At 43.9% G+C, this 21,041-nt stretch overlaps 1 protein-coding gene across 3 annotated transcripts in view; it reads left to right on the forward strand.

Moving 5' to 3' along the window:
• Positions 1 to 21,041, forward strand: part of LOC126425091 (sensory neuron membrane protein 1-like) — a 454,807-nt gene that overhangs the window by 173,693 nt on the left and 260,073 nt on the right. For all 3 annotated transcript variants that reach the window (XM_050088008.1, XM_050088007.1, XM_050088009.1), the window contains one exon: positions 14,304 to 14,470. In XM_050088008.1, coding sequence (XP_049943965.1) covers positions 14,304 to 14,470 — 167 coding nt within the window. The remainder of the gene's footprint in view (positions 1 to 14,303; positions 14,471 to 21,041) is intronic.

Here is a 21,041-nt window from a genome sequence, read left to right on the forward strand (position 1 = left end):
TTATAAAAGTCGGAAACGTGATGGTACGCATTTCTCCTCCTTACACGAGGCATCACAACAACGTTTCACCAGGCAACTCTGGTCAACTGCTGTTTGTGTATGAGAAATCGGTTGGAAACTTTCCTCACGTCAGCACGTTGCTTGGTGTCGCCACCGGCGCCAACCTTGTGTGAATGCTCTGTAAAGCCAATCATTTGCATATGACAGCATCTTCTTCCTGTCGATTAAATTTCGCGTCTGTAGCACGTCATCTTCGTGGTGTAGCAATTTTAATGGCCAGTAGTGTATTTAAAACAGCAGATAAAATTTCGCTTGATGCATTCCTAAGAGAAAGTACCCATTGCTTCCAAGGTAATTACGTAAGTGTAGACCAGATATGGCTCAAATTCAAAGATACAGTATCGACAGCAATAGATAGATTCATACCGCGTAAGTTAGTAAGAGACGGGATTCATCCACCATGGTACACAAAATACGTCAGAACACTGTTTCAGAAGCAACGAAAAGAAGCACGCCAAATTCAGAAGAATTCAAAATCCCGAAGACTGGCTGTTTCACAGAAGCTCGAAATTTAGTGCGGACGTCAATGCGAGATGCTTTTAATAGTTTCCACAATGAAATATTGTCTCAAAATATGGCAGAAAACCCAGAGAGATTCTGGTCGTATGTAAAATACACCAGTGGCAAAAAACAGTCAATACCGTCACTGCGCGATAGCGATGGAAACATTACCGATGATGGTGGCACTAAAGCGTAGATACTAAATACAGTTTTCCGTAATTCCTTCACGAAAGAAGACGAAGTAAATATTCCAGAATTTGAAACCAGAACCTGTTAGCATGAGTGACATGAAAGTAGATATCCTAGGTGTTGCGAAACAACTCAAATCATTTAAGAAAGGCAAGTCTTCCGGTCCAGATGGTATACCAGTCAGCTTCCTCCCAGGGTATGTAGACACAATAGCGCCTTTCCTAGTAATCATAAACAACCGCTCGTTTGACGAAAAGTCTTTTCCTAAAGACTGGAAAGTAGCACAGGTCACACCAATATTCAAGAAAGGAAACCGGAATAACCCATTGAATTAAAGACCAATATCACTGACCCCAATTTGCAGTAGGATTTTGAAGCATATACTGTACTCGAACATTATGAATCACCTTGAAGAAAATGACTTATTGATATATAACCAATACGGATTCAGAAAATATCGTTCTTGTACAACACAGCTAGCTCTTTATTACCATGAAGTAATGAGTGCTGTCGACAAGGGATCTCAGATCGATTCCATATTCCTAGATTTCCAAAAGGCTTTTGATACCGTTCCTCACAAGCGACTATTAATCATATTGAGTGCATATGGACTATCGTCTCAGTTGTGTGGCGGGATTCGTGATTTCCTCTCAGAGAGGCACAGTTCGTAGTGACAGACAATAAATCATCGAGTAGCATAGAAGAGATATCTGGCGTTCTGCAAGGTAGGGTCATAGGCCCTCTGCTGTTCCTCATTTACATAAATGATCTAGGTGATAATCTGAGCAGCCCCCTTCGATTATTTCCAGCTGACGCTGTAATTTTAGTAAAATCATCAGACGATCAATTCCAAATACAAAATGATCTAGAGAGAATTTCTGTATGGTGCGAAAAGTGACAATTGGCACTAAACAAAGAAAAGTGCGCTGTCATTCACATGGATACTAAAAGAAGTCCGATAAATTTTGGGTATACGATAAATCGCACAAATCTAAGGGCTGTCAATTCGACTAAATACCTAGGAATTACAATTAGGAGCAACTTAAATAGGAAATATCACACAGATAATATTGTGGGGAAGGTGAAACAAAGACTGCGCTTTGTTGGCAGAACACTTAGAAGATGCGACAAACCCACCAAAGAGACAGCCTACATTAGACTTCTCTGTCCTCTGCTGGAATATTGCTGCGCGATGTGGGATCCTTACCAGGTAGGATTGACGGAGGACATCGAAAAAGTGAAAAGAAGGGCAGTCCGTTTCGTGTTATCGCACAGTAGCGGTGAGAGTGTCAATGATATGATACACGAGTTGGGGTGACAGTCACTGAAACAAAGGCGGTTTTCTTTGCGGCGAGATCTATTTACGAAGTTTCAATCACCAACTTTCTCTTCCTAAGGCGAAAATATTTTGTTGACACCCACCCACGTAGGGAGAAATGATCATCATAATAAAATAAGAGAAATATGAGCTCGAATGGACAGATTTAGGTGTTCCTTTTAACCACGCGCCATTATAGATTGGAATGGTAGAGAAAAATGATAATGGTTCGATGAACCCTCCGCCAGGCACTTAAGTGTGAATTTCAGAGTAACTATGTAGATGCAGATGTAGACTTCTATATAAATTACGGTTAAAACACGAATATGTCATAGGAACATTGAGGTGAATAAATGAGCCTATAACTATAAAAAATGATGAAACTTTTTCAAACTCATACTGTGTATGGTACAACAAAATGAGCTTCAGTTTCCTTTTATTATAGAAGATTTACTACGAAGGACATCCGCAGCTGAGATGCATGACAATTTAGAGACATCCGTTCCACTGGTACTAATATTTATTTAAACTGGTTTAGAGATTTTAAAAAGTCATCGTCAGGTGCAATAATTATAGTATTTGGTAACAAATAACATGTGGTGGAGCCAGTCTGTGCAAGAGTTCCAGTCGTTGCATGTTGGCGGAATCTGCCCGCCACAGGACAGCCACACGGTATGTACGACAACCACTACTGTGATCATTTAAGTATTACCAAATAATATAATTTCGCACACCTGAAGACGGGATCTTAAAATCTCGAAATCGGTCGTGGCTTAAATATACACTACTGGCCATTAAAATTGCTACACCAAGAAGAAATGCAGATGATAAACGGGTATTCATTGGACAAGTATATGATACTAGAACTGACATGTGATTACATTTTCACGCAATTTGGGTGCATAGGTCCTGAGAAATCAGTACCCAAAACAATCACCTCTGGCCGTAATAATGGCCTTGATACGCCTGGGCATTTAGTGAAACAGAGCTTAGATGGTGTGTACAGGTACAGCTGCCTGTGCAACTTCAACACGATACCACAGTTCATCAAGAGTAGTGGCTGGCGTATTGTGACGAGCCAGTTGCTGGGCCACCATTGACCAGACGTTTTCAGTTGGTGAGAGATCTGGAGAATGTGCTGGCCAGGGCAGCAGTCGAACATTTTCTGCATCTAGAAAGGCCCGTACAGGACCTGCAACATGCGGTCGTGCATTATCCTGCTGATGTGTAGCGTTTCGCAGGGATCGAATGTAGAGCCACGTGTCGTCTGAAATGTAACGTCCACTGTTCAAAGTGCCGTCAATGTGAACAAGAGGTGACCGAGACGTGTCACCAATGGCACCCATACCATCACACCAGGTGATACGCCAGTATGGCGATGACGAATACACGCTTCCAATGTGCGTTCACCGCGATGTCGCCAAACACGGATGCGACCATCATGATGCTATAAACAGAACCTGGATTCACCCGAAAAAATGACATTTTGCCATTCGTGTACCCAGGTTCGTCGTTGAGTACACCATCGCAGGCGCTCCTGTCTGTGATGCAGCGTCAAGGGTAACCGCAGCCATGGTCTTCGAGCTGATAGTCCATGCTGCTGCAAACGTCGTCGAACTTTTCGTACAGATGGTTGTTGTCTTGCAAACGTCCCCATCCGTTGACTCAGGGATCGAGACGTGGCTGCACGATCCGTTACAGCCATGCGGATAAGATGCCTGTCATCTCGACTGCTAGTGATACGAAGCCGTTGGGATCCAGCACGGCGTTCCGTATTACCTACTGAACCCACCGATTCCGTATTCTAACAGTCATTGCGTTTCGACCAACGCGAGCAGCAATGTCGCGATACGATAAACCGGAATCGCGATAGGCTACAATCCGACCTTTATAAAAGTCGGAAACGTGATGGTACGCATTTCTCCTCATTACACGAGGCATCACAACAACGTTTCACCAGGCAACGTCGGTCAACTGCTGTTTGTGTATGAGAAATCGGTTGGAAACTTTCCTCATGTCAGCACGTTGGTAGGTGTCGCCACCGGCGCCAACCTTGTGTGAATGCTCTGAAAAGCTATTCATTTGCATATCACAGCATCTTCTTCCTGTCGGTGTAATTTCGCATCTGTAGCACGTCACCTTCGTGGTGTATCAATTTTAATGGACCGTAGTGTATCTAGTCGATATTAGGTATGGGTTTCCATGCCGTTCTCACCGTCCAGCAGTAATGCGCACAGTAAAACCTGTGTCCACAGCCTCGTTCAACGATCAGCAGTACATTTTTACAGTCAGAAGCAGACCTACTTTACTAAATGGCTAACCCAGAGCGCTGTCGAAGTTTCCGGTTGCCCACGTAACGACATCCAGGAACAACAAAAATTTTAAGTTCTATATTTCTAAAGATGTTGACCGAATTTACACTGCTTGTCAATTGCTAAGGATCAGGAACACTCGTTGAGAGGAATAATCACAGGTAATTATGGACGACATGAAAGAGAGTACATACGTAATAGAGATGGAGTGGTGTATTTGTAATGAAATATGGTACAGATTTCACCACATGGACCGAGCGAGGTGGCGCAGTGGTTAGACACTGGACTCGCATTCGGAAGGACGACGGTTCAATCCCGCGTCCGGCCATCCTGATTTAGGTTTTCCGTGATTTCCCTAAATCGCTCCAGGCAAATGCCGGGATGGTTCCTCTGAAAGGGCACGGCCGACTTCCTTCCCCGTCCTTCCCTATTCCGATGAGACCGATGACCACGCTGTCTGGTCTCCTTCCCCAAACCAACCAACCAACCAATCACCACATGGGAAAACAGGATAACAGATATAAATAACGTTCGTGTCTGACACAGATCACACTCCCAACGAAAAGGTCGATAACGGACTGTTAGTAAGAAATATGCACTCCTCGGGCACTAATGCACATTTTGCACCTGTTATTCATGCTGGCTACGCCACGCTGAATGGCCGAGCGGTAAGAGGCGCCATGTTACGGATTGCACGGCTACTCCCGCCGGAGGTTCGAGTCCTCCCTCGAGAATGTGTGTGTGTGTGTGTGTGTGTGTGTGTGTGTGTGTGTGTGTGTGTGTGTCGAGCTTAGCACAAGTTAGTTTAAATTACTTTAAGTAGTGTGTAAGTCTATGGACCGATAATCTCAGCAGTTTGGTCCCTTAGAGATTCACATACATTTGACGTTTTTCTTGCTGGCTGTGGAGTTCTTGGAGGATATTGACCCACTGCTCTCTCAACGCGGTTTTCATTTCTTGCACGGTTCGGGGAGGGGTGTTCACTGTGAATCACGTATTGCAGTAGCATCCCAGGCGTGCTCTACATGAGTTAGATCCGGAGAATGTGCAGGCCATTTCATATGTTCAGTTTCCATTGTGTCCGAAACCTCAGAGGTGGTTTGGGGGCTGGCATTCTCGTTCATAAACAGAAAGTCACGACGTACCAAACCCTTAAACAGGCGGACATGGTTCAGAATAATCCCCCTGGTATACCGTCTTAGTTTATATATATAGTTAAGGTTCACCGGCCACTTGACCTTCTTCTGTGTGAATGCACAAACAGTGCCCGAACTCTTACGGGAATCGGCAACGCGACGCGAGTAATGAGTATAATTGGCGGGGGCATTACGAATGTAGTGCGGGACAATTCGTGGAGAATGTGGGTTTCGCGGGAAGCGTGCCAGAGATAAAACCCTGCAGTCGCGCTATCCTCTATGTCCTCGGTGGCTCAGATGGATAGAGAGCGTCTGCCATGTAAGCAGGAGATCCCGGGTTCGAGTCCCTGTCGGGGCACACATTTTCATCTGTCCCCGTTGACGTATGTCAACGCCTGTAAGCAGCTAAGGGTGTTCATTTCATTGTGACCCCTGGTATACCACTGTGCTGTGATGGTATTTCGCGCAAAAAGATATGCCGTTATGTCCGGCCATTCTGCATAGTGCTTGCCCACACCTTAACGCCTAGGCCATTCTCATGACGCTCGTGTGTTTTCTGTGTTTTGTAACGTGTTGCCCTTCCTCTCCACACTAAATGGTTGCCAGAATCACTTGCCATAGTGGAGCGGGATTCGTCGCAGAAGACCATTCCGAACCATTGTTGCTGTCCCCAGCCAGCATCCTGCCTACAACATCGTGGTTAAAGTAGAGTGCATTTAACAGGCTTCCGAGTATATAAACCAGCTTGATTTAATTACCGCGAATTGTTTCTGGCAGAGACGCTTTTACCGGTAGCGGTTGCAACGTTCGCAGCGATATTCCTAGGAGCCTAGGAGTAATATTGTAGTGTTGACAGATTGCCAACACTACGCACATTATTTAAGGGAGGCGGCCATTAAGCAAGCAGGCGGACTTAAGGGTCTGAAACAGGATACTTCATAAATGCGATAAAGAAAAGTACGTAGCTGCTGGAATACTTAACTTTAATCCACCAATTGTATACAGCGTTCTTGATGAGACATTTCATACGATAACTATCAAACTATGTAAGGCTAATGGCGCCTTGCTAGGTCGTAGCCATGGACTTAGCTGAAGGCTATTCTAACTATCTGCTCGGCTAATGAGCGATGCTTCGTCCGTGTAGTCGCTAGCAAAGTCGTCCGTACAACTGGGGCGAGTGCTAGTCCGTATCTCGAGACCTGCCTTGTGGTGGCACTCGGTCTGCGATCACACAGTGGCGACACGCGGGTCCGACATGTACTAATGGACCGCGGCCGATTTAAAGCTACCACCTAGCAAGTGTGGTGACTGGCGGTGACACCACAGATATGTCTGTTCTTTCTCGCCACTGTGGCTACGTGTCGATCCTCTTGTGAGGTGGTGGTACCAAACGCATGCTTCCGCAGAGCATTTCCACCTTCAGCAGCCTTTTTGAATAGCGGGACGATACTTTTGGACACGCCCGTTACTTTGGCAACACTAGTGACATCTGGCGGGCTTCGAGCTGTCCAGCCGCTCGCCCACGATCAAAGGCACTCAAATGATGTCTTGCAGACATCTTGTCGTACCGTACAGAATATTGCACTAATCGGTTCCACAACAGCCTTCGACGAACACCGCACTGCATTAGCTATCGAATGCATACAGAGCATTCGCCCACAGACTGCACTGCAATTAACACATCCCGCCCCCTACATTTCCTTTCGCTATCATTGCCTGGGTGTTCCTTAGCGCCGGCCGTAGTGGCCGTGCGGTTCTAGGCGCTACAGTCTGGAGCCGCGAGACCGCTACGGTTGCAGGCTCGAATCCTGCCTCGGGCATGGATGTGTGTGATGTCCCTAGGTTAGTTAGGTTTACGTAGTTCTAAGTTCTAGGGGACTGATGACCTCAGAAGTTGAGTCCCATAGTGCTCAGAGCCATTTGAACCATATTTTGTTCCGTAGCAATTGTCGGTTTTTCCTTATCAGTTGCCACTTGTTCCTTAGCAAGCGTCAGTTGTACCATAGCAGTTGTTAAGCAACGTAAAAACTTTACCCGTCTACAAGAAGGGCAGTAGCAGTAATCCACAAAACTACCGTCCAATATCCTTGACATGGATTTGTTGTAGAATCTTAGAACATATTCTGACCTCAAACATAATGAGGTATCTTGACCAGAATGACCTCCTCAATGCCAACCAGCATGGATCCCAAAATCATCGATCATTTGAAATCTAACTCGCCCTTTTCTCGCACGATATACTGAAAGCTTTGGGTGAAGGCAATCAGGCCGATGCAATATTTCTTGATTTCCGAAAAAAATTTAACTGAGTACCACAACTACGCTTATCGTCAAAAGTACGATCATATGGGATATCAAGTGAAATTTGTGATTGGATTGAGGGCTTTTGGTATGGAGGACACAGCTTGGATGTAGTCATCGTGAGATGTAGAAATTCAAACGGTTCAAATGGCATCCGAGGTCATCAGTCCCATAGAACTTAGAACTACTTAAACCCAACTAACCTAAGGACATCACACACATCCATGCCTGAGGCAGGATTCGAACCTGCGATCGTAGTGGTCGCGCGGTTCCAGACTGAAGCACCTAGAACCGTTCGGCCACTCCTGATGTAGAAGTAAATTCGGGTGTGCCTCAGGGAAGTATGTTGGTTGCCTTTACTGTTCATGTTGTATATTAATGACCTTGTACACAATATTAATAGTAAAATCCGACCTTTTGCAGATGATGCAGTTATCTGTAAAAACGTAGTACCCTCTGCCTATAATATCAATGAGTCACTGATGGAATCGTCCAACTCTTGTAAATACTTGGGTGCAATACTTCGTAAGGATACGAAATCGAAGGATTACATACGTTCAGTCGTGGGTAAAGCAGATGGTAGACTTCGGTTTATTGGTACAATACTGGGGAAGTACAATCAGTCTACGAAAGAGATGGCTTACAAATCACTCGTATGACCGGTTCTAGAATATTGCTTAAGTGTGTGGAACCCATACCAGACAGGACTAACAAGGGTTATTCAAAGTATACAGAGAAGGCCAGCACGAATGGTCACAAGTTTGTTTAACCCATGGACGAGTGTCACAGAGATGCTGAAGGAACTGAACTGGAATACTCTTAAAGAAAGACGACTATCCCGAGAAAGTCTATTAACAAAGTTTCAAGAACCGGCTTTAAATGATTACTCTAGGGACGTACTACAACCCACTACACATCGCTCACATAGCGATCGTGAGGATAAAAGTAGAATAATTACTGCATGCGCAGAGGCATTCAAACAATTAGTCTTCCCACGCGCCATACGTGAATAGAACAAGGAGAAACCCTGATAACTGGTACAATCGGACATACCCTCCACTGTGCACTCTCACAGTGGTTTGTAGAGTATAGATGTACATGTAGATGTAGTTGCTACCAAACATTTACGAAACATTTCTCGCCGACAACCGCCCACAAAATGGCTAAAGAAAGAACGTTTCTCTATTCCTACATATTCACTATTCATTCGGTAAAATCACTGCATCAGGCATGACGTTATAATTTATTACTTTTTTACAGTATTCGCAGCACATCAGCAGAAAGTCTCCACATATACTGCAGAAAGTATCTGCAAAATTAATTCATTCTACGACATTCTGCTCGGACGAATCTTAAATACATAGTTACAGTCCACCAGTGACCACGGGACATCGTAGGCATGACTGAAAGTCGTGGTGGAGTTGTTCGGCCATTGTAATCACAAAAATAAAAATGGCTTTAAAATAGCTGGTTGGTTGCGAAACAATGCTCACAGGGCGTTTCTGGAATTTTTTTCTTATTCATTACGCGTTTCGGGCTCTGCCCATCTTCAGATGACCTGGTGAACAATATATTTTGTTACATTCTTGCAATTTTTTTATTGTCATTTCATACCGCTACCCCATGTGGGCAGCAGTGGGCAGCAGTGTGTCAGAAGCAGCACAATACGCCACTCTTCAGCCGAGAGATGGTAGGAGTGATACAGGAGAAACGTTAAAACCAAACAAATGGGGGATAAAAGATGAAGTTGACGCTTAATGAGGGGAAAACAATGAGGGTTAAAACACACAAAAAGGAGTATAATGAGGGACATTTGTATATAATACACGTAAAAATAAAATACACTCAGAGAAGACCTAGTACAGAAACACTGGCGACACTAACAGCACAATAAAAAACGGCACCACAGTATGAAAAGCCACATGAGACGACGACACTGAAAACAGAACTTTCAGCATTGTAGCGCATCAGCAATCGTAAGTATCGAAATAATTATGAAAAATCCGCCTCGACTGCACGAACTACCTGGTGTTTACCTAGGTTTCAGCGTGGTTAACCACGCCTTCTTCAGAACAAGTATAAAACAGTTTACCTAAATAGGCATAGTCAGAGGCTAAAATCAACACCTACAGCGGCAAGACCCCATAAAAATTTTTACAAATACACGGTACATATGTACCAAGTCAATAATATTACAAAATTGTTAAGGCTTTCGTAGCCACTTGTTGACAAACTGCCTATTGGCTTCTGTCTCGGGTTCTTCGGCCGACGTTCATCTAATGATTTTTCTGACGTTTCGCCAGCACGAGTGGCTGGCATTGTCAAAGCTTCACCCTCCATTGCCGGTGGTGAACTGGAGCCGAGCTCGCGGCCGCAGACTATATGTACCTGGCGCGCCAACGTCCGAGGGCTTCTCCGCGGTCATTTCCGGTGCGGTTCTCCTCTTGCTACCTGCGACGGTCGTTCGCTACAGTACGGGAAGCCAGGATCCGTTTACCTTAAGGCTTTCCTCTTTCTTGTTCAAACTGTTCACGTGTTTTTGTATTTCTACAGCTTCTCTGAACAAGCGCGTGCGATAATGCTTCTCTACAGCCAGAACTTCCGTGTCGGTCTCATTCAGTGCGTGCTCTGCCACGGCCGATTTCTCCACCTGCCCCAACCTGCACTGTCGCTTATGCTCTTTGATCCTGGTGTTGATGGATCGTCCAGTCATTCCGACATAAACTTTTCCGCATGTGCATGGTATACGGTATATTCCCGACATTGCAAGTGGGTCTCTTTTCTCCTTCGCTGATCTAAGACGCTCTTTGATCTTCCTTGTCGGTTTGAAAATCGTCTTTACGCCATGTTTGCGCAATATACGGCCGATTCTGTCCGTCACTCTGGGAATGTATGGCAGAAAGGCCGTACCCGTTATTTCTTTTTCTGGTTCCTTACTTCGCTGAGTGTTTGGCTCTGTTACACTTCTAATATAATTTGTGGAGTGCCCATTGCTCCTCAGGACAGTTTCCAGGTGTTGCATTTCTCGTTTGACGTACAGGCTACTGCAAAATCTAAGGTTTTCCTGCCGTTTGTTAAAAATGTAACGGAAAGTATAGGGAGGATCTTGACGAAGCGGAATATTACCGTAATTTACGAGCCCACCAGGAAGATACAGGAATACCTTAAGCCTGCCAAGGACGCTCGCAAACCTTTGGAAAAAGCTGGAGTGTATAGGATCCCATGAAGCTGTGGTGATGTTTATATGGGTACCACTAAAAGAACTGTTTCTAAACGTTTGGAAGAGCACAAGGGAAATTGTAGAAGAGGAGAAACGGAATGATCAGCTGTTGCGGAGCATGCTTTCCAGCCAGGGAACCACAATATTCGTTTCGAGGAGACGCAAGTACTAGCGGCCACAAGCGGATACTACGAAAGGCTCTACAGGGAGGCAATCGAAATCGCTAAACACCCAAATAATTTCAACCGAAAGGAGGAGGGCGTGAAATTAAACGGTATATGGATGCCGGTGTTAAAGAAGATGTGTACCACCCGTCCACTACTGGGTGATGGCAACGGCGATCAACGGCGACGGACAGCGGCAAATTGCACTGACGTTTGCAAAACACGTGACGTCACACCGCGGCGCGGGAGCGCGCGGACACGGAATTTAGCGGCAGTCAGTAGCGAGCCAGTGGGTGTGTTGGACCTTCCATCGACCTATGGGCCCCCTTGAAGATGTCTCTCGCAGTCGGAGACGAAACGTTGGTAATTCAGACAAAATTCATCAACCGACCACGCCATAACAGCTCGGATAATTATAATGGACATGATACTTCCGGCCGTGAAAGTCTACATTTTAGTAACTTGACAACTTTGTCGAAGTTGCATGATCACTTTGTATCAAAAGGTGTGTATTACATATATGAAGACAGTAACTGTTCTCGAAAGAACAGATACCACTGATGACCGTGCAGCTTCTCTAGAATAACTGATAATTAATTGAAACTCTCAGCTGCCGACAGGTGCTGTTGATATATCTCAATGGGGACAGCTGAAAATGTGTGCCCCGACCGGGACTCGAACCCGGGATCTCCTGCTTACATGCAGACGCTCTATCCATATGAGTCGCCGACGACACAGATGAATAGCGCGACTGCATGGACTTGTCCCTTGAACGCCTCCCGTGAGACCCACATTCCCAACTGTCCACAATCTACATACATAATGTACCTAATAGACATTTGCCCTTCCACTCATCACTCGCGCACACTAAGGTGACGATTCCCCTAAGAGTTCGAGCAACCTGTGCGCATTCGCACAGAGGAAGGTCAGGGGCTGGGTAGCCTTTAACTATATATATGTATTACGTCTTAAATATCTTATTGCTGTATGGTGGTTCAGTATAGGAGCTCCATTTTTACATGTGTGTGATTTTGCAAGATTTTATCAATATACAAGGGTCACTCCAAAAGAAATGCACACTATTTTTTAAAATCCATCTTTTATTCTACATGTTTGAAAGTTTTACAGTGTGTAGATACATCCTTTAGGAACAATATTTTCAAACGGCTCTGAGCACTATGCGGCTTAACTTCTGAGGTCATCAGACGCCTAGAACTTTGAACTAATTAAACCTAACTAACCGAAGGACATCACACACATCCATGCCCGAGGCAGGATTCGAACCTGCGACCGTAGCGGTCGCTCGGTTCCAGACTGCAGCGCCTAGAACCGCACGGCCACTCCGGCCGACCAATATTCTCACTTCTCCACATAATTTCCATCCCTCTCAACTGCCTTGCGCCATCTTGAAACCAGCCCCTGTATCCCTGCACGGTAAAATTCTGTGACAAGCTGTTGGAGCCACTGTTTAGCTGCGTGCACAAGGGAGAGTCATCATCTTCAAAGCTTGTTCCACGAAGAGAGTCCTTCAGTTTCCGAAAAAGATGATAGTCACATGGAGCCAGGTCAGGACTGTAAGGCGTGTGTTTCAGTGTTGTCCATCCGAGTTTTGTGATCGCTTCCATGGTTTTTTGACTGACATGTGGCCGTGCATTGTCGCGCAGCAGCAAAAGATCCTGCTTTTGCCGATGTGGTCGAACACAACAGTCGAGCTTTCAGTTTCTTCAGTGTCGTCACATATGCATCAGAATTTATAGTGGTTCCAATTGGCATCATGTCCACAAGCAAGAGTCCTTCGGAATCGAAAAACATCGTAGCCATAACTTTTCCAGCAGAAGGTGTGGTTTTGAATTATTTTTTCTTGGGTGAATTTGCATGATCGCACTCCACTGATTGCCTCTCCGTCTCTGGTGAAAAATGATGGAGTCATGTTTCATCACCTGTCACAACTCTTCCAAGAAATTCATCTCCACCATTCTCGTACTGTTCCAAAAGTTCGCTGCATACCGTTTTTCTTGTTTCTTTGTGAGTCATTGTCAACATCCCGGGAACCCACCTTGCACAAACCTTTTTTAACGCCAACACATTCAGTATTCTGCAAACACTTTCTTCCCCTATCCCAACGTAGAGTGACAATTCGTTCACTGTGATGCGTCTGTCAGCAGTAGCCAATTCGTTAACTCTCCGCACATTGTCTGGAGTGTGTGCAGTACGAGGCCTGCCGCTGCGAGGACAATCCTCAATATTGCCGTGCCCGCTTTCATCACGTAACCTGCTTGCCCACTGACTTACTGTACTGCGATCGACAGCAGCATCTCAGTACACCTATACACCTTTTTCAACCTCTTGTGGATGTTTCTCACTGTCTCGTTTTCTCAGCACAGGAATTCTATGACAGCACGTTGCTTCTGAAAAGTCAAGTGTAGCAGCCATCTTGAAGACATGCTGTGACGGCGCCACTCACGGGAACAGGTTGAACTAAGTTTTAAAACAAGTGGGAAGGATGTATCTACACACTGTAAAACTTTCACATGTGCAGAATGAATGTATTTTTACAAAAACAGTATGCATTTCTTTTGGAGTGACCCTCGTATATTTCTCACCAAGTCATCTGAAGGCGGGCAGAACCCGAAACGCTTAATGAATAAAAAATGGGGGTCCATTAACAGCGTAGCCGGCCGGTATGGCCGTGCGGTTCTAGGCGCTTCAGTCTGGAACCACGTGAACGCTACGGTCGCAAGTTCGAATCCTGCCTCGAGCATGCATGTGTGTGATGTCCTTAGGTTAGTTAGGTTTAAGTAGTTCTAAGTTCTAGGCGACTGATGACCTCAGAAGTTAAGTCGCATAGTACTCAGAGCCATTTGAACCATGTTTCCATTAACAGCCTGTGGCTATTATTTCGCTACTAGCCAGCTATTTTGAAGCCATTTTTATTTTTGTGACCAAGAGACACATGAAAACAGTCAGAAAATATCACTGAAAAGTATTCCAGTTTAAGTCGGTGGGATTCGCGTCCACCCAGTAGATGAAAATCTGCGTTAAATCATCGAACCCGGTTTTAGGGGTCCTCCTGCCTCCGTCACGGTATTTGCAATGTTGCAGGTCTCTGGGCGCGAACTGGGAGCGCAAGGCGGAGTACATGGGCGTGCCCGGCAACAGGTACACGGCCGAGCTGCCCGACATGAAGGGCAACCCGGAGCACCACTGCTACTGCCCTACCGAGCAGACCTGCCTCGAGAAGGGCACCCTCGACCTCTCGCCCTGCGCAGGTCAGTCGCCTCCCCCCCAGGGGGGAGGAGCAACCCGTGCTCTCCCAGCCGATTCCTGACTGTTCTTTTTGTAATACCCACGAACACCTCCCCGCAACTACACGAAACGCTATAAATTCCTTCTTTTTCCAGCGATTGGACAGCATACTTGGCCGATTTTAGGTGATGTATCTTCCGGGTACTTTGTATACTACCGCCATGTTTCGCTTCTTCAAGGTTTTTCCTATGCGGTCAGTGACGTTCTTAACGGCAGTTGGAACGCCCTATCCCGACAATATTAAATTAAGTGACTTGGCTTCACTGTAGTCATTGACATGAAACTTTTAAAGGACATTAACCTCTGTTCTGAGTCTACTGAACTATAATAATTGCATTTCGGCCACTGTTTTCGGATATACAATTTTTTAATTGCACGGTTAAAATTTTGTAATTTTTTTGTACGTTATCCTAAATAATTTTAACTACACGTAACATCTTTACAGACGAATGGAAAAACTGGTAGAAGCCGACCTCGGGGAAGATCAGTTTGGATTCCGTAGAAACACTGGAACACGTGAGGCAATACTGACCCTACGATTTATCTTAGAAGAAAGATTAAGGAAAGGCAAACCTACGTTTCTAGCATTTGTAGACTTAGAGCAAGCTTTTGACAATGTTGACTGGAATGCTCTCTTTCAAATTCTGAAGGTGGCAGGGGTAAAATACAGGGAGCGAAAGGCTGTTTACAATTTGTACAGAAAGCAGATGGCAGTTGCAAGAGTAGAGGGACATGAAAGGGAAGCACTGGTTGAGAATGGAGTGAGACAGGGTTGTATACTATCCCCGATGTTATTCAATCTGTATATTGAGCAAGTAGTAAAGGAAACAAAAGAAATATTCGGAATAGGTATTAAAATCCATGGAGAAGAAATAAAAACTTTGAGGTTTGCCGATGACATTGTATTCTGTCAGAGACAGCAAAGGACTTGGAAGAGCAGCTGAACGGAATGGACAGTGTCTTGAAAGGAGGATATAAGATGAACATCAACAAAAGCAAAACGAGGATAATGCAATGTAGTCGAATTAAGTCGGGTGATGCTGAGGGAATTAGATTAGGGAATGAGACACTTAAAGTAGTAAAGGAGTTTTGCTATTTTGGGAGCAATATAACTGATGATGGTCGAACTAGAGAGGATATAAAATGTAGACTGGCAATGGCAAGGAAAGCGTTTCTGAAGAAGAGAAATTTGTTAACATCGAGTATAGATTTAAGTGTCAGGAAGTCGTTTCTCAAAGCATTTGTATGGAGTGTAGCCATGTATGGAAGTGAAACATGGACGATAAATCGTTTGGACAAGAAGAGAATAGAAGTTTTCGAAACGTGGTGCTACAGAAGAATGCTGTAGATGGGTAGATCACATAACTAATGAGGAGGTACTGAATAGAATTGGGGAGAAGAAGAATTTGTGACACAACTTGACAAGAAGAAGGGACCGGTTGGTAGGACATGTTCTGGGGCATCAAGGGGTGACAAATTTAGCATTGAAGGTAGGCGTGGAGGTTAAAAATCGTAGAGGGAGACCTAGAGATGAATACACTAAGCAGATTCAGAAAGATGTAAGTTGCAGTAAGTACTGGGAGATGAAGAAGCTTGCACAGGATAGAGTAGCATGGAGAGCTGCATCAAACCAGTCTGAGGACTGAAGACCACAACAACAACAACAACAACAACAACAACAACAACGTAACATTATGTTCATCTTTTAGTTCAATAGACTCAGGAGATGTATGTTATTACTCCCAGAAAATTTGAGAGGTCTACTCGAAGCGGTTTCTGAGATATAGTGAAAAATGCAGAGGAAAATGTAAATTTTCAGGAACGGCTTCTAAGGTTTCAAAAGACTGTAACTCAATATATGCTTAATTTTTTATTTTTAGTCACTCAGAAGCACGCTGCACCATACTGTATCTCATCCTCTTGATGTTTTTCCAAGTTTCTTCTTCTTTTCTTTTTTCTCGACTCCTTAGTTGTCAACTGTGCTGCGTACCCTGCTTTATCAATGCGAACCTTGACCATCCGTCCAAATTCTCTGATGCAGTTTGCTCCAGGATTAATTCCCATATGCTGCAGCACTTCCGCCCTACCCATGTTGCCATCATTAAAAGCAATGACAGAATCACTGACCCCTCTCCCCACTTTAGTTTCTTCATTCCAACAAAAACATTTTTTGGTAAGCGAGTCCATATACGATTATTGAACGACTCATTGGGATTTTGAGTCTGACCATGCAGACACTTCTTCCATAATTCAGAACTTGCCAGGTCTCTCTAAATATGTTTTAAGGTGTCCATTACTGCTGCTGAGATGGAATGTTTATGGCTGTACGACTGAGCACTGGGCATTGCGGTAATTGCTCCATGAATCAGGCCCAGGAGGGCAAAGGTGGTGTACTGGTTTTTCATCAGTTGACAGTCTGTGAAAGAAGGTAGCCCATACTGCCTGTTTCATTTTCAACGAACCATGAGTATTGCTTCTGATGAACATCCCATAATACTGCTGTAGTTCATCAATCATTTTGTCTGTCAGCCTGCCTCTTGTGGTTTTACCATCAAAAAGTTTCTTGTCTCTCAAACTTTGTTTCAACTTCCTCAACCTGGTGCCCATCCTCTTCGTAATTTTACCTTTATAATACAGCAATCCACAGCCTTCTATATAAAAAATTACCGATCTTATTATATCTTAAAATAGTGCACGTAAAAATTTTAGCATTTCCAACCGGTGTAGATGATATTTAAAAAAATAAAATGAATTACTTCCCATCTGAGATTTATATATACATATATATAATCATTTTAATCGGAAAATTGCAAATTTCATGAATTTCATAATGAGATCAAAATCCGGAAATGTGAAAAAACAATTTTTTCTTTTATAACTCCCCTTAATGAAAGGCAGGACAACTTTTTCACCGGCACTCGAGCATCACTATGATTTCTACGGAGGTTCGAGTCCTCCCTCGGGCATGGGTGTATGTGTGTTTGTCCTTACGATAATTTAGGTTAAGTAGTGTGTAAGCTTAGGGACTGATGACCTTAGCAGCTAAGTCCCATAAGATTTCACACACATTTGAACATTTTCTTTTTTTATTTCTACTCGGTGGTCTTAACGTTCTTTTCACCTGAGCGAACGAATACCCATTCCTGAGCAATGCTTCAATGTGATGTTTTAATTCTGCGTCAAGTAGCTGCAGTTGGCAGATTTCCTTGCTGTATTCTCCATCGTTTTTATCATGCTTCGCTTTTGTTGTAAGTGGTGGTTCTAATGCCGGTGTAGGTAACTGTCTGTGTGCGTGGATTTTCGGTAAACGATGTGGCCCAAGCTACCATTTTCTTTCTTGAAAACTACCACATCAAGGACACTTAATCTTTCACCTGCCTCCTCCTGCATGGTAAACTCAATCTTCGGATTGATCCCGTTCAGATGTTTGTGAAAACGATCCAGTTCCTCCCAGCCATGCCGCCACGAAACAAACGTATCATCCATGCAATGCAACCAAATATTCCGTTTCTTGTTCACAGTTTCTAACGTTTGCTCCTCGAATTTCTCCATAAAGAAGTTTTCCACAACCGGTCGTAAGGGGCTCCCCATAGCGGCACCATCCACCGGTTCGTAGAACCTATGGTTCGGTTTGAAATACGTAGTTATGAGGCAATATTTAAACATCTGCAACATTGGGAGAAAAAATCCGATTCACCTATTGCAACACTTTATTGAGATGAACCTTAGTGAATAACGATACCACATCAAAACTAAGTAATACGTCCTCTGGTTGTACCACTATGCCGTTTAATCTGCTGATAAATTGTCCCGAATTCTTGAGATACGACCCCGATTGGCCCACGTACGGTCGTAATAAGGTTGTCAATAGTTTGGATATCGAATAGGTTGGTGAACCAATAGATGTAATGTACATAAGTGGGTTGCACGGGTTTGGGCGGGAAGGAGAATTTCTACCTCTGTGGAACACATATTATAATTAACTGTGTTTGTTTGCATATCAAACTTAGACAATTCACAAATCAACCGAAATCATATTCGAAATCTCATTGACAGTTATTCCATCACACATGATGATAACGAAAACCAGTGTCAACTTCTCAATAAACATTTAATAATGGCGACCTCTACAAATGCAAATCTGATAAATCTAGCGTGACGGTTGGGGAAAGACTGAAAGTAACTCATGCCGATACTAAATGACTGTCACGAAATTTAGAAGAGCACTCACCTGCAGGAGAGCTTCTGTAAAGTTTGGAAGGTAGGAGACGAGGTACTGGCAGAAGTAAAGCTGTGAGTACCGGGCGTGAGTCGTGCTTCGGTAGTTCAGCTGGTAGAGCACTTGCCCGCGAAAGGCAAAGGTCCCGAGTTCGAGTCTCGGTCGGGCACACAGTTTTAATCTGCCAGGAAGTTTCATATCAGCGCACACTCCGCTGCAGAGTGAAAATCTCATTCTGGAGAGTAGTATATCTTTGACGAGCTTCGTCAACATTTCTATGAGCCTCAAAGTACGCGGTAATGATATCGATCATCTCTGCAGTCGCTAACAACGTGGAACAATTGCAACGAGATGTGTACAGTCCCAATAATTGAATTAACATGCACCGCCTGACCGCGGACTGAGCGCATGATCACAGTCTATGCTTCATTCGATTGTGGGAGGTATCGCATAATAGCATTATCAAAAGTATCAAAAAAGTACTTTGACTGTCCTAATCGGATGTGTATTTATTTGAGATAGTACCGTTTTGCAACAATTGTCATTAGATTTCCATGTTTACCGATTACACCAGAAAGTAAGGATAACGATTGGAAATGAAATTTCAGAAGGAAGCAGCATTGGACGAGATGTTAAACAAGGTTGTTGCCTTTCCCCACTGTTGTTTAACATATACCTTGAAGAGATTATTTCGAAAAGTTTAGATGGGAAAAGAGGAATATGTATTGGTGGAAAGAGAATAGAATGTATAAGATTTGCTGATGACATGGTATTAGTGGCAGAAAGTGAGCGGGCAGTGAATAACATGCTCAAAGATCTGAATGAAGCTTGTGTGGAATATGGGATGCAAATAAACACAGCAAAAACAAAGAATATGGTCATCAGTACAAGACGCAGACTGTCCAATATTAAAATAGGACAATCTACCATTATCCAAGTAAGGGAATTTAAATATCTCGGAAGCACAATAACTGAAGACGAGATGTCACCAGGAGGTGAAAACTCGAATTTCCATAGCGAAGGAGGCATTGAACAGAAAGGGGAGACTCTTATGTGGCAAATTAGATAAAGGACTAAGGAAAAGGCTTGGCAAATGTTTTGTCTGGAGTGTGGCACTATATGGGGCAGAAACATGGACACTGAGACCAGAGGATGAAAAAAGGTTAGAAGCATTTGAGATGTGGATGTGAAGGAGACTGGAGAGAATAAGCTGGATGGAAAGAGTGAGTAATGGAAGAGTATTGGAAAGGTTTGGTGAGAGAAGATGTCTTCTGAATGTTGCAAGAGAAAGGAAAAAGAACTGGTTGAGACATTCACTGAGAAGGGAGTGCTTGCTAGTAGATGCTTTGGAAGGATTGGTTTGTGGGAGAAGACTGAGAGGAAGAAGGAGATACAAGGTGATAGACGACATAAAGGGAAGAGGAAATTATGCAGACCTGAAGAGGATGGTAGAAGACCGGACAGCCTGGAGAACTACCGTGTGAAAACCTGCCTTTAGGCAGAACACTGATGACGATGATGACCGATTACATCGCCACCTATCATGAAATGAAAAAAAAAATGTTTCATACAAAAGGTACGTATTTTTCCACGGAGAATCCAAATCTGCAATAAAAAATAGAGGTTCCTATTTAAGATTTCAAAGTTACCCCCCCCCCCCCCTACCGTCCCCAGGGATGGTGCAAGGGGGTCGAGCGTTAATGGATGTCCCTCTTTGAGGTACACAACGTTTATTATCACTTCGTTTTTAATCCGATGTCTATTTCACCAAATATTCCGACGAACAGTTTTAAATGCATCATCCTGTATAGGTAGATTTGAGAATCTGAAGATGACAGATAGTTACGCCCCAACAACGTGTGTAAATTATATAATCTGGATTAGTTTCCCATTCAGATCACCAGGAAGCGACCACCAAAGGGGAAGTGATCATCAGTGAAAGACTGGATAAGAAACGAATGAGAAACATTCTACGAATCGCAGTGTGGAATGTCACAAGTCTGAATGTAGTTGGGAACCTAGAATATCTGAAAAGGTAAATTCAAATGGTCACTCTAGATGTAACTGGGGTCAGTGAAGTGTAATGGAAAGAAAATAATGATTTATGGTTAAACGAATATAGGGTAATATCAACAGCCTTAGAAAATAGTGTGGCAGGAGTAGAATCCATCATGAACAAGAAAGTGTAACAGAGACTGTGCTCTGAATGGATAAACGATAGGATAAGCAGTAAACCAATGCCTAAAACAAGAATGTACATACGAACGTCAGAAGCAGAAGATGAAGAAGTAGAGGAAATTCTTCCAGAATTCTTC

This window comes from Schistocerca serialis, chromosome 10, assembly GCF_023864345.2.
Source record: "Schistocerca serialis cubense isolate TAMUIC-IGC-003099 chromosome 10, iqSchSeri2.2, whole genome shotgun sequence".
NCBI lineage: Eukaryota > Metazoa > Arthropoda > Insecta > Orthoptera > Acrididae > Schistocerca > Schistocerca serialis.